The sequence below is a fragment of the Gigantopelta aegis genome, chromosome 10 (assembly GCF_016097555.1).
Source record: "Gigantopelta aegis isolate Gae_Host chromosome 10, Gae_host_genome, whole genome shotgun sequence".
Classification (NCBI taxonomy): Eukaryota; Metazoa; Mollusca; class Gastropoda; order Neomphalida; family Peltospiridae; genus Gigantopelta; species Gigantopelta aegis.
This window is the reverse complement of record NC_054708.1, coordinates 60,375,965-60,392,011: the sequence shown is the minus strand read 5'-3', so window position 1 is coordinate 60,392,011 and position 16,047 is coordinate 60,375,965. Positions and strand designations below refer to the sequence as shown.

The window sequence follows — 16,047 nt, the reverse complement described above, 5'->3', positions numbered from 1 at the left end:
GATCTTTTATAAGCACCTTCTCACAGACAGGATAACACATACCATGGCCTTTGATATATCAATAGCAAGAAGTAGCCCAATAGGCCCACTGACGGGGATCGATCCCAGACCGACTGTGCATCAAGGAAACGCTTTACCACTGGGCTACGTCCCGCCCCTCTGATTATTAGAGGAAACCAGCTGTCTACACGTCATGGGTTAATCTTTCCCATTTAGCAGCAAGAGATATACGTACCACAGCCTTTATTACAACAGCTGTCTACACGTCATGGGTTAATCTTTCCCATTTAGCAGCAAGGGATATACGTACCACAGCCTTTATTACAACAGCTGTCTACACGTCATGGGTTAATCTTTCCCATTTAGCAGCAAGGGATATACGTACCACAGCCTTTATTACAACAGCTGTCTACACGTCATGGGTTAATCTTTCCCATTTAGCAGCAAGGGATATATGTACCACAGCCTTTATTACAACAGCTGTCTACACGTTATGGGTTAATCTTTCCCACTTAGCAGCAAGGGACATACGTACCACAGCCTTTATTACAACAGCTGTCTACACGTCATGGGTTAATCTTTCCCACTTAGCAGCAAGGGATATACGTACCACAGCCTTTATTACAACAGCTGTCTACACGTCATGGGTTAATCTTTCCCATTTAGCAGCAAGGGATATATGTACCACAGCCTTTATTACAACAGCTGTCTACACGTCATGGGTTAATCTTTCCCACTTAGCAGCAAGGGATATACGTACCACAGCCTTTATTACAACAGCTGTCTACACGTCATGGGTTAATCTTTCCCACTTAGCAGCAAGGGATATACGTACCACAGCCTTTATTACAACAGCTGTCTACACGTCATGGGTTAATCTTTCCCACTTAGCAGCAAGGGATATACGTACCACAGCCTTTATTACAACAGCTGTCTACACGTCATGGGTTAATCTTTCCCATTTAGCAGCAAGGGATATACGTACCACAGCCTTTATTACAACAGCTGTCTACACGTCATGGGTTAATCTTTCCCATTTAGCAGCAAGGGATATATGTACCACAGCCTTTATTACAACAGCTGTCTACACGTCATGGGTTAATCTTTCCCACTTAGCAGCAAGGGACATACGTACCACAGCCTTTATTACAACAGCTGTCTACACGTCATGGGTTAATCTTTCCCACTTAGCAGCAAGGGATATACGTACCACAGCCTTTATTACAACAGCTGTCTACACGTCATGGGTTAATCTTTCCCATTTAGCAGCAAGGGATATATGTACCACAGCCTTTATTACAACAGCTGTCTACACGTCATGGGTTAATCTTTCCCACTTAGCAGCAAGGGATATACGTACCACAGCCTTTATTACAACAGCTGTCTACACGTCATGGGTTAATCTTTCCCATTTAGCAGCAAGGGATATACGTACCACAGCCTTTATTACAACAGCTGTGTGTAATAATCTCATTTCTTCTGTCAAAATTCATCGGCTTATCATTTTGTTTTAATTTACAGGATATGTCAAGCTTTTTAAATTAAATTCTTACTTAACATATTGAACCACATGGCCATGTTAAATATCCACAATTTTCATGAAATTTTATATTTATGCCACAAATGCCTCATATGTCAGAAACTGGTTGCCTGATCTTTCTTTCTTTCTTTTATTTTGTAGCCCACCAATTTCAGGACAACCTTGGTTGTAGTGCCTTCACCCCAATCCCAACATTTTATTTCATGGTATACTGTATAATATTGTTGAATGGTATATTAAATCTGAGGTCAACTCAACATAGTCATCTTTATGAATTAAAACCAAGAACAGAATTTTATCAACAGTTTTTCATGCAGGGGAGCTAAACTGTGGAACACACTACCTTCAAAGATAAAATATTCTCAATCCCTCACCTCATTCAGATCCAGTTATTTTAAGCACTATTCAAATAATAATAAATTTTAAGATATACCTTTGTTGTTGATTTTGATGTGTTTGTTAAAATAATTATGATGTATTGAGTTATCACTGACTCAAGTTTCTTAACAAATTGATATAAATGTGATTTAAATATTCATAATATGTGCTATTGTTCCTCATGCTATACATATTACATGTATGTTGATGTTGTTTCTTTGAATGTATGTATGTATAATATCATGTATAGATTAGAGAGGGCCTCATGGGAGACCAGTCACCTTGTACTGAATGTGTTTACCCTCTGAAAATAAAGAATTTTATTATTATTATACTAATATTTATTTTTCAATATCTACTTCAGAGCACAATCAAGGACCATGTGAGACTTCTGTATCCAGATCCGCTGACTTTTCCACGCATTCCATCCGATGTTTACACTGAAGAGGATGCACGGCAGGCTTGTGAGATAACTGGCAGAATTATTGAACTTGTTAAGCAGAAGCTTGGTTAAAGTAACCATGACACCTTGCCTTCATTTGCTGTCATTTTATACTATTTGAACTTATTTTCGTGCTTATATCCAATTAAGGTTCAAGAACGCTGTCCTGGTCACACACCTCAGTCTCTCTTACTCAACTTTTATTCATATTTAGAAGTAGAGATAATTTTTATGTTTTTTAGTCAAATGTTTAAACAATGTTATTAAACTGTGTACCTTAGAGTAAGCTTAAGTAATAATGACTTAACAACAAATGTCAAACTTGAAACGACAAGACTGAATGTGAATTATTCACAATTACTTCATTATGTTCATTGAGATGTTTCTAATTTTTAGTTCAGTTGTTATATGCATGTGTATATTTGTATGTTATTCTCTTGGATTTAATAACAAATCATTTTGCTTTTTATTTAAACATTAGAAATTCCTGCTTTGATAATTAAATTGAAATCACTTTTATCTTTAGATCTTTGTAAATACATGGAAATGTCTTGAAAATGTACCAGATACAATAATGACTGGAAATATTTTGTATATACATATATTTCTCTTTATTTTTCTTGGTGTTGATAGCCTACAATACTTTACTTTATGACTTGATTATTTTTGTTTTGTACTTATAACCACTAACAGCTCAAGCCCACACATTAGCTATGTGGGCTGTCTGTCTAAGACGGGTTAAACAGACTCTGGAACTGGTACTGGGATGTGAACCCAGCACCTACCAGTCCTAAGTCTAATGGCTAAACCATTATGCCACCGTTATATATGACTCTATTAAATGTCAATGAAATTAATTTTATGTGACTACAAGTTGTACATGGGTCGAAAAAATTAGTTGAAATTTGGTCCAGAAAACTACAAATTTTGTCTGTACTGAATCAAAACCTGCCAGACTAAACACAATCATAAAGTGTAAAGGCAAAATAATTACCAGTCTGATGGGATGCTTGGCACAAATAATTATCTCCCAGTCCGTGGTAATGTTGACTGGAACAAAAAAAGAAGTGTTGGGATGGCAGTATTTAGACCATAGTTTTATGTTGTTAGTTCAGATATACATGTATTTAGAAATGCATCACGTATACCTTTTTTATTTGTCCAATTACATGTTCCCACTTACAATGTAAATAACTAAATTCAACTTCAACTGTCATTGCTTCATACACATGATCAATGTAAATACAACGGGCTCAATTTACGAAGCCTGTTCTTCTTATATGTAAATGTATGTAGTTACATGCATGTAAGTCTAAAACAGGCTTTGTAAATTCAGCTCACATTTGTACATATGGTACTCTGTTATCGATTTGTTAAATATTCTGTAAATATTTTTGACATTTTACATTTTTAAAATGTTTTACAGTTATCAGTTTTATAGCTGTTCCAATTTGATGGTAATGGACAAGTTAGAAAAACATATATAAGAGGGTTTGAACTTTGGACTTGTATGTTTTACATTACACAATATTTTTATGTAAATAACATGCCAGTTAAGTAGGTATTTATTATCATTTGATTTTGAAGAAAATATTTAATTTTGGCAGTTTATTTTTTAAACTGTTAAATGTTTTGAAACAGTACTATGTTATTGATTTTTAAAATATTCTGTAAATATTTTTGACATTTTGCATTTTTGAAATGCTTTTCAGTTATCAGCTTTGTAGCTATTCCAATTTGATGGTAATGGACGAGTTAGAAAAAGATATATAAGAGGGTTTGAACTTTGGACGTGTATGTTTTACATTACACAATATTTTTATGTAAATAACATGCCAGTTATATTGTTAATTGATTTTGATGAATAAGTAGGTATTTATTATCATTTGATTTTGAAGAAAATGTTTAATTTTGGCAGTTTATTTTTTAAATTGTTAAATGTTTTGAAACTACTATGTTATTGGTTTTTAAAATATTCTGTAAATGTTTTTGGCATTTTGCTTTTTTTAAATGCTTTTCAGTTATCAGCTTTGTAGCTGTTCCAATTTGATGGTAATGGACAATGAGAAAAAAATATATAAGAGGGTTTGAACTTTGGATTTGTATGTTTTACATTACACAAAATTTTTATGTAAATAACATGCCGGTTAAGTAGGTATTTATTATCATTTGATTTTGAAGAAAATATTTAATTTTGGCAGTTTATTTTTTAAATTGCTAAATGTTTTGAAACACTATTACAAGAAGGTAATACTACAAATTGATCACTTGCATCTACATTGTTTCTTATAGCAATTGTGGACCGTATTGATGAATGTAAGTAGTTATTATTATTATTATTATTATTATTGTTATAACTTACTGTATCATGCACCTTTGAATGTAGACAATGTTAATAGAGGTTACTTGATGCACAATTTGTGGATGACATGTCATTTAGTTACTTTATTTGGTAAATATTTACAATTATCTTATTTTGCTTGTAACATTTTTCACTTTTCAGCCATATCATTTTTAACCATTCAAGTGGATGGAAACATTACATACAGTTAAAATATAAATACATTTTTCTTATAGTGTAAATAATTAGCTTGAGAAAAATCAATGTGTATTCAAAATATTGAAAAATATATATAATTGTACCGGACAAAGTTTCTTATTGTTTGTATCAGAATAAATTATATAGTAATATTATTTCAGAATACAGCAATGCAAGTATATTTGTTGTGATGTCATAACATGACACCAGTTTGTAAAATTACCTACAATGTATATTACAAGTTGATTAAGACCACTTAGAAAACACAACTGGACAACTGTCCTGTCATTTGTGTCTTTGAGTCAGTTCCGTTAGGTTCATGCTACTGTGTTAAAAACCAATACATGTTAAAATATGAGTTAAATGTATAAGTTACTGTGTTAAAACCAATACATGTTAAAATGTGACTTAAATGTATAAGTTACTGTGTTAAAAACCAATACATGTTAAATTATGACTTAAATGTATAAGTTACTGTGTTAAAAACCAATACATGTTAAAATATGACTTAAATGTATAAGTTACTATGTTAAAAACCAATGCATGTTAAATTATGACTTAAATGTATAAGTTACTGTGTTAAAAACCAATACATGTTAAATTATGACTTAAATGTATAAGTTACTGTGTTAAAAACCAATACATGTTAAAATATGATTAAATGTATAAGTTACTCTGTTAAAAACCAATACATGTTAAATTATGACTTAAATGTATAAGTTAGGTACTATGTTAAAAACTAATACATGTTAAAATATGATTAAATGTATAAGTTACTCTGTTAAAAACCAATACATGTTAAAATATGACTGAAATGTATAAGTTACTGTGTTAAAAACCAATACATGTTAAAATATGATTAAATGTATAAGTTACTGTGTTAAAAACCAATACATGTTAAATTATGACTTAAATGTATAAGTTACTATGTTAAAAACCAATAAATGTTAAAATATGACTTAAATGTATAAGTTACTATGTTAAAAACCAATACATGTTAAAATATGACTTAAATGTATAAGTTACTATGTTAAAAACCAATACATTTTAAAATACGACTTAAATGTATAAGTTTGTATGTTAAAAACCAATACATGTTAAAATATGACTTAAATGTATAAGTACATCATTGACAGCTAAGCCTAAATAAAAGAGTTAAATGAATAAGGATACACTTTTTCTGTTCTGGACGGAAATGAGCTAAAACAAATTGCTCTGAATGTGTACATTAAATCCGATGACTTGACTTAAGGATAAGCTGCCCCAGATCAGGCCTCTAAACACTGTGAGAACTACATGTATATATACTCGTAGTTTCATCCATGCATGGCTAATGCTAGTCTGGTTTTAGAATAACCTATTTATCATTTGCTCATTAAATTTAGGACATCATTTTTACATGGTCATGAGTGGTTATGCTAAAATAAAATGGGTTACCTGAATTTGTTTTTACATAACCCATAAATATTTACACCAATTTGAATTCTCAGACGTCTGCCATGTGATGTGTATCTTTATAAATTGTTTTGTGTTTATACTGTACATATTGTTATTTCATTTAGATAGCCATTGTTCTTTAGAATTTAATATTCAAATGTGAACAACAGAAATGCTTATTTTGTTAAATTGTTTAGTGAAATGTTTAATGCATTGAAAATGTTGATGACAATTTTTTTATTTTATATTATACTGATCACTGATATTAATAAGTGACCCCCAAATATTAATAATTTATTTAAATAACATTGTTTCATATAGCAATAATGACAATAATTTAATTCAGTACATAAGCTGTAATAGCTGTATTTGATATTTTTTGTTAGGAATAGAAGTAAGTGGTTGTATTGGTCAAATTTACCCATCCTTGATGTATAAATGTGTTATACATATACTGTAAATAATCATTTCAGGTCTCCCAACCCTGACATTACTGAATGGTTTCTGGGGCAATAAAATTTACTTGTAAAAAGAATAATAAAATCCAACAGTTATAACCCCCCACACACACACACACACACACCACACCCACATTCACCCAGTAGAAATGATGTATTCCATTTAAAATCATACAATTCTTTTCTATAGTAGTGTAACACAATCTTGATCATTAACCTGTATTTAATGTGTCACATTCATTTCATTTTAGTGTGGTTCTAGTAACAACTATTTGTCTGGTAAGACTTATTATGATATGTCTTGAGATTTACAAGATAGACTAACATTTATGGCAAGTATAATAGTTCTATTTACATGTATTAATGTTATTTTTAAAATTGGTATTTTTTAAAAACACTTGACTATATGGTGATAATGTAATATCTGACATGATTATGATAATTATAATTGCCTTTGCTTAATTTTGAATTTGTTATAATTTACAGAGATTTTGTATTACCTTATGATGTAAATATTTTCATATAATATTAAATGTTTTTTTAAAACATTATAGATATCATGCTTAACACATAAAAAATTTGCTTAGGCAATAAGTGAAGAGTTGATTTCCAAAATGTGATGTGTGTACACCACATTCCAGATTTTGGACTTAACAGTGAAGGTATACTGTTGTCAATGCAACTCAATTAATATTAGAAGATTGTTTCTGTCAAAATGTCTTAAGTGTATGTGACAAGGAGGCTGGGGAGGGGAGAACTGCCCCCCCCCCCCCCCCCCAAGGCAGGAGCAAATCCTGAAATTCTAGCAAAAAAGATAGAAATATTTGTGCAAAATGAGCTTGCCTGAAACGTTTTCACCATGTATTTCCATCATTCTACCAACAAAATTAATTGTAATCTGTAGGAAAAAATCAGCCTGCCCCCCTACAAAAATGGGAGCCTGTATGCCTATGTCAAACCACAATCTATATACATTGAACAGGATGTTACAACTATGCTCAGTATGATATGTGCTATGTCATGCTGTGGTACAACCTTGATTTTCTCCAAATGAAGTAAATGGATATTTAGTGTTTTGGAAATGAACTCTTCAAGTTTTATATATGATGATTTAATTTTTAAAGCTCTTTCATGTTTGCATAATGATAGCTTCCTGCCAAATTATTTATTAGTTTTTGTTTTGAAATGCAAAAATGATATTGTCAGTTATCTGCTATGTGACACCACATTTATTTACATATGTGTTGCACACATTGTCTACTCATAATTGTTTGACAGCAAATAATTGGCTGTTAATTCAGTGAATGTTATTCTGATGTAGATTTTTATTTTTACTATTTTCCCCAAATATTTTATGGAAAGCCACTGTTTATGATGAGTGGCAGCACATTAAAATTGTGAATTAATCAAGTGAATTATTCAAAGAATGAATTTAAGTTCAATTAAATTGTACTTGGATTTCAAAATGTAACTATGATAATAGACCTTTAAAATTGCTAAATGACTAATATTTACTGTGCTGTTATTTTGCACATTAATAAAGGAATTACAACTCTATTCCTAACTGGTTAATTTTTAATTAACCCTTAACTACTCATTCAGTAACTTTGTAACACAGAATTAATACTGGTACCTATCACAATAAAGACAATAACCTACAGTTTACCTAGGTCCTCTAGGATGACTGTCTAAGCTTTATATTACCAAATACTCGTATAAATGTTAGAACAGTAAGTCTACGATTTACTTCGTCAGATGACCGAAGACACTGTCTAAAGAATATTGGTATAATACAGTATTAAAATATTAAAAGTCACATCAATCACATCAAGGTTATACAACAGAGCAGAAATAATATATTTACCAAAGTCCCGTCTGAACTAATATAGATCGTTCAGTGGACGACGTCCGTTCCCCTGGATACTTCCAATGTTTCTCCCCGATATCTCTAAAACCCTAGCTATTTATCAAAAAAGCCGAATATCGCCTGGGGGCACAACGCGGTACCTCAAGTATCATGAGATATTTCCCCAACTCCCAGAGATGCATTTTTCTCTTAGAAGCCCAGACTGGCTGACGCTGATCGTACCGAACTAGCGGAGGTATTACGTAACTACTGGCCACATGGCCTCCACACTTGGGCTGGGTGTGTATTAGAGAGGGCTCGACGACCGTCGCGCAGAGGTATTACATAACAAGTTGCCCACCAGGGCTAAGTGCATATTGGAACTGCACACGGCCCTCTAAAACAATTAATATCGCCACAGGCGAAAACAAATTTAAGAGCATGTTCCGTCACAGTAGGTCCTAGCTATTTCCTATCCCTTGGATCCTCCCTTGTTTGGCCTACTGTTTGAAGGAAATGTTTTATTTACTGACATACTCAACACATTTTATTTACAGTGATATGGCATCAGACATATGGTCAAGGACCACACAGATATAGACAGGGGAAACCTGTTGTTGCCACTTCATGGGCTACTCTTTTCAATTAGCAGCAAGGGATCTTTTATATGCACCATCCCATAGAAAGGATAGTACATACCACAGCCTTTATTTCACCAGTTCTGGAGCACTGGCTGGAATGAGAAATAGCCCAATGTTTGCAGTTGCAGTGAGAAAACAGCAAGCATGTCTACCAAAAAGGTGGACTGAAGATGAATAGTTTAACAAAATAAACTAAGTATTTTCTGCTCCATATTGCATTCACGTAAAGGAAAAAAAAAGACACAAATGTTTATCTACATGTATACCTCAGCACATTCTTAAGTGTGGCTACTTGAAAGAAAGAAATCTTTTATTTAACGACGCACTCAACACATTTTATTTAGGGTTATATTGGCGTCTGACATATGGCCAAGGACCACACAGATTTTAAGAGGAAACCCACTGTTGCCACATAGGCTACTCTTTATGACAGGCAACAAGGGATCTTTTATTTGCGCTTCCCACAGGCAGGATAGCACAAACCATGGCCTTTGTTGAACCAGTTATGGATCACTGGTTGGTGCAAGTGGTTTACACCTACCCATTGAGCCTTGCGGAGCACTCACTCAGGGTTTGGAGTCGATATCTGGATTAAAAATCCCATGCCTCGACTGGGATCCGAACCCAGTACCTACCAGCCTGTAGACCGATGGCCTAACCACAACGCCACCAAGGCCGGTGTGGCTACTTGATGTCCAGCATACAGTTATAGTTAAGTTTCTCTCAGCAGCCTAGGCAACATGGCTTAGATGGACAGAAAAAACCCACTGTAGTGATATGCTGCTCCTATCAATAACCTACTTTATATGGCAGCACGTACCACAGCCTTTCAGAAACCAGCTGTGTAACACTAGCTGCTTGTCATTCACCCCCAACCTCAACAGGTTCACCATGTGGGATCGTTCCCATGACCCCAGGCGTCCACTCCACCATGGAGCCTTTTTGTCCAGCGGGATAAGTCTATATTACTGTGCTACGATATTTTCTTTTTTACTACATCTCCAGTAGTTTTAGGCTGGTTGACCTTTCAGTGTTGTGCATCTTTTCAGATGTCTGTGACAAACAGTTATTCTTTCAAACTGCTTCATCATATCTTAGACTAAATTCATTTGTCACAGGGACTTTTTTCACTCGAGGTAATGGAGTGAATATATAAACAGACCAAGGAACACAATTCAAAATTACTCATGTTTTGTGAGAATATAACACAGTCCCCGAAACAAAGCATATCACATCACACACACACACACACACACACACACAGACATACAGACGCACACACACACACACACACACCAAAGAAAGACAAAATCTATGGACAGTTTAAGCACAATGTTTATTTTGTAGCAGAAATTATTGTTTACACTTCATAAGGCAAATAGCTAATAAATCCTTATCAAATATTTAATTATGAACTATCAAACTAAAGCTCCAAAATATAAACAAAACTGAAAATTATAGCTATACTAGCATAAACAAAAAAATATTTTCTACATTTGTCTTGATTTTTTAAAAATGTTTATCATTAACATGCATCTTGGGTTACAATAATTGGTATCTTAATTCACATATTTAAATAGTAACTATTGTTGAGGACACTCGTATTTATCCAAAATAGCAATTCTTGCATTTTTCCCTTAAAAAAAGCTCACAAATCCTCGGCGCCTATAAAAGTTTTAATTGTTTACAGCAGCCAAATATGTTAAGTTTTGTTGTTTTAATCTTCAGTAAAATCAAACAGAATGTCAAAAATTTGACAATTTTATTACAACTTAAATAAAATCAAGAATAAAAGCTGTTCACCAGTGCTTACGCGTTTTGTTTCTTATTTACTGGCAACACAAAATCACAGAAAATATTCTGTTTCATATACTACTATTGTGAACACATTCTATAAACCCATACCACAGCAACTATGGTGTACTTGGGTTTTTTCACTCACAATGCGCCTATGAACATGTATTATTCAAAAGTTAATAAGATATAGCATGGCTTCATTGAAATTTAATATTACAGTAAAGTACTCTTGTAACAAACTGCAAGGGACCACACACACTGGTTCGTTATAGCAGTAGTTCCTTATACACATTTGTGGAAGTTAACTGTTTTCATTCAGGATGATTTTTAAAAAATTAAACAAGAATTAATATAAGTGCAGTTGTTTTGGATGCATTGTCATTAATGCTACTGATTGATAAAATACAAATAAGATAAAAATTATGATGAGTTTGTTGTATATACACTAATTTACATTGCAATTCACAATTTAGACAAACAAATTAGTTTGTTTTAACAATTAATTTGCTATACATAGTTTGTTCTATACATTAAAATTTATTACTATATAGGGGAAACAACGGGACTTTACAATCAGTTCGTTCTAACTGGTAGTTTGTTGAAAGCGTGTTCATTATTGTAATTTGACTTCCTGCTTAGAATATCGATGTCTGTACAATAACACAACATCATACAGGCCGATATAGTAGCTTCCAATCATTCATTATGTAGACTACTAAGCCTGTATGAGCTGGAATGAATAAATCCTACATAGGTTGACATAAAAAGGAAAGATTTGCTTTGGAAATAACAAGAATGATCTATTTTTATGCGTAAATTGTAAAAACTTTGGTCAAGATACAAATAAAATAGCAATACATGTACTCGGCTATATGGAATTTGAAATAAATTATTTCTCAATTTTTTTTAAACCCCACATACATATAACATGGATATTCCAACTAGTAGAGCCCAGTTAAAAGAATAATCAAATATGAATTTCAGATGGACAAACTACATGTGTATTAAAGAAAATACAATTCAAAACTCCATGACCAGACTGCTATCTTCACTATGGGCGAGTATGGTTTTATTTACATACTGACTAATGTTTTTACAAATTGTACATACAAACAGAACTCAATCCCACTGTTATTTCATGATTAACTCAAAACCCACCAACCCGCCCGCTATGAATCAGTCAGGTTTCACAAAATGTCAGATGGGCGTAGTTATATATTTTAAAATCAACTAGCTCTCCCATACATCACTGGCCTAATATGTACAAAATTAAATAAAATTTTAATACAATATTTGGAAATTAAAGAATCCAACTTATTTCCATCATCCAATTATGGTATAAAATAGCACTCCAATCAAGCAAAAAACTGTAAAGCAAGAACAAATATGTAAACTGTTAAAACGCACACTATGTATTTTATAGGAAGTGGCCATTCAAATATTATGCAATGTGCAATTGGTGGGCATAGGTCCAAATGTTATGTGGTGTTAGAGGGGGTAGGTGGGTGTACTGAACAGCATTACAATAACAAACATTTTTGATTTAGTCAAATGTCTTTTTCTTATAAATATTTTTTTTAATTTGTTTTGTTCAACGACACCACTAGAACACATCAATTTTTTCATCATTGGCTATTGGATGTCAAACATTTGGTAATTTTGACACAATTTCAGAGGAAACCCCCTACATTTTTCCATTAGTAACAAGGGATATTTTATATGCACTTTCCTACAGACAGGACAGTAAATACCACAGAATTTGATATACCAGTCGTAGTGCACCTGTTGCGATGAAACAAAACCCCAATCAGATAATGGGTCCACTCTGTAGGTGATTTGATCCTATGACTCAAGCACCTCAAGCGAGGACTCTACTGACTGAACTAGATCCAACATAGCAGCAAAGTATACTGACTGAACTAGATCCAACATAGCAGCAGAGTATACTGACTGAACTAGATCCAACATAGCAGCAGAGTATACTGACTGAACTAGATCCAACATAGCAGCAGAGTATACTGACTGAACTAGATCCAACATAGCAGCAAAGTATACTGACTGAACTAGATCCAACATAGCAGCAGAGTATACTGACTGAACTAGATCCAACATAGCAGCAGAGTATACTGACTGAACTAGATCCAACATAGCAGCAAAGTATACTGACTGAACTAGATCCAACATAGCAGCAGAGTATACTGACTGAACTAGATCCCATCCCTTCTCTCTTATGAATGCTCTGTCATAGCAGCAAAGTATACTGACTGAACTAGATCCAACCCCTTCTCTCTTATGAATGGTCTATGTCATAGCAGCAAAGTGTACTGACTGAACTAGATCCAACCCCTTCTCTCTTATGAATGCTCTATGTCATAGCAGCAAAGTATACCGACTGAACTAGATCCAACCCCTTCTCTCTTATGAATGCTCTATGTCATAGCAGCAAAGTATACTGACTGAACTAGATCCAACCCCTTCTCTCTTATGAATGCTCTATGTCATAGCAGCAAAGTATACTGACTGAACTAGATCCCACCCCTTCTCTCTTATGAATGCTCTGTCATAGCAGCAAAGTATACTGACTGAACTAGATCCCACCCCTTCTCTCTTATGAATGCTCTGTCATAGCAGCAAAGTATACTGACTGAACTAGATCCCACCCCTTCTCTCTTATGAATGCTCTATGTCATAGCAGCAAAGTATACTGACTGAACTAGATCCAACCCCTAAACTCTTATGAATGCTCTATGTCATAGCAGCAAAGTATACTGACTGAACTAGATCCCACCCCTTCTCTCTTATGAATGCTCTGTCATAGCAGCAAAGTATACCGACTGAACTAGATCCCACCCCTTCTCTCTTATGAATGCTCTATGTCATAGCAGCAAAGTATACTGACTGAACTAGATCCCACCCCTTCTCTCTTATGAATGCTCTATGTCATAGCAGCAAAGTATACTGACTGAACTAGATTCCATCTCTTCTCTCTTATGAATGCTCTATGTCATAGCAGCAAAGTATACTGACTGAACTAGATCCCACCCCTTCTCTCTTATGAATGCTCTGTCATAGCAGCAAAGTATACCGACTGAACTAGATCCAACCCCTTCTCTCTTATGAATGCTCTATGTCATAGCAGCAAAGTATACTGACTGAACTAGATCCAACCCCTTCTCTCTTATGAATGCTCTATGTCACAGAAGCAAAGTATACTTTTACAAAAATAAAATGACATAATATTTGAATGGCCTTAATCATATTCCAAGTATTAACATCAAAATACATTTACCCAACACCTAATATATTATAGGGACCTTATTATACAAAGAGAAAACTAAAAGATATTACATCTATTGAACAATATGCATTTGAAGTATAACTTCAAGATCAAACAAAACTAAATACATATCGACATCTGTCAACAAATATTATTTACATCGTACCATAAAGCACTAACTAGCACACACTACTCAAAGTGCTGCTATCATGCACACAAATATCACTGGTGTGTGTTGCGTCTTTCACATGATTAAATTTCTAACACAAAAAGTCATCAACTTTCTTGTTGAGTAGTTCTGTCAGTTACTGAAATGATGGAAACATTTAATAATACCTATCACCATAAACTGGAAACATAACAAACATGATACACAATTACATTGTAGGAAAATATATTTTTTTAATTGCTCTACATTTCAAATTTGTAAAACAGAATTGCTCTGTATAAACCTAACACATGAAGGTAATCTGAATTGATAACATACATTTTATAGTTTTGCTCAAATGTATACAATATTATACCAATAATATTGACAATTTGTCAGTAAGAATGAAATGATACTCGAGCTTAGTTTCATAAACTGGAAATACAGGAGGGTTGTTATATAATGATGATATGGATGGGCAAAGTTTCTAGTGAACACAACTTCTAGTGTTCAGTAGAAATAGCTGTGTATATGTAGGTGTTCACTGATAATTATAATCTGATTATTGAACATACATAGTTTATGTATAAAACACAGCTACTAGTGTTCAGTAACAGCTGGAGTCTTTTAATTTATCCGGAAATATACTGGTCAGACTGACTAATAAAAATATACTTTAAAAAGTAATCAGTATTATTTTGCCAGTGTCATTCAGGTTTAGACATTAAAACATTGAATACAAATCATGGCATCAGTAATACAGATTGCCTCTAAAGAAATTAGTTTCTTGCAAATTTATATAAGATATATGTATATACATGTATGTACCAACAAGATGGATAATCACTTAACAATTCTTAACAAATATGTCTTAATCTACTAAATCAGAACAGAACTGAGAGAATTAGAAATGAATGATTGAGATGTTAAGCTGTTCTCACAATTAACATAAATGAAATATTAGTACCTTAGACCATAACACAAATACTAACTAATGTCTCAGAGATAACAGTTTAATGAAAGAGAAAAATAACTAGCATAAATAATGTATTAGCACTTGTTTCGTAAAACAAATACAAACTACTAATAATGTCTGGTCATTATATAAAAAAATAAAAGGTTAAAGAAAAAAAGAAGAAAAAAAACCCACACACAAAAAAAAGAAAAAACAAAAACAAAAGCCAATTACGGTTGCATAACAAAATATTAACACTTTGTGTCCATAAACTGCTGACATGGTCTGACATTATACACAGAATAGCAGGTTGATTGAACAAAAAATAAACACACCTCATAACAATTAGCATAAATCAAATATATGCACTTTTACCATACTACAAATAAAAACTAATGACAATTATTACATACAGAACAATAGGTTAATGAAAAAAAACTTGAGAAAAAAAAAGAAGAAAAAAAATATCAAACCACCACCAACAACAAAACAATTAGCATAATTCTAATATTAGTGTTTTTTGCCATAACACAAATATGAACAAATGACAATAACATTATTTCAAGAACCAAAATAATTTGCTTATTTT

General features: G+C 33.1%; 1 protein-coding gene across 1 annotated transcript in view; it reads left to right on the top strand.

Annotated features, from left to right (window-relative positions):
• The window catches only part of LOC121383727 (sacsin-like), a 61,328-nt gene extending 52,977 nt beyond the window's left edge, over window positions 1-8,351 (top strand). The window contains 1 exon segment of the mRNA XM_041513823.1: window positions 2,283-8,351. Coding sequence (XP_041369757.1) covers window positions 2,283-2,432 — 150 coding nt within the window. The 3' untranslated portion in view covers window positions 2,433-8,351.
• Window positions 8,352-16,047: the final 7,696 nt, after the last annotated feature.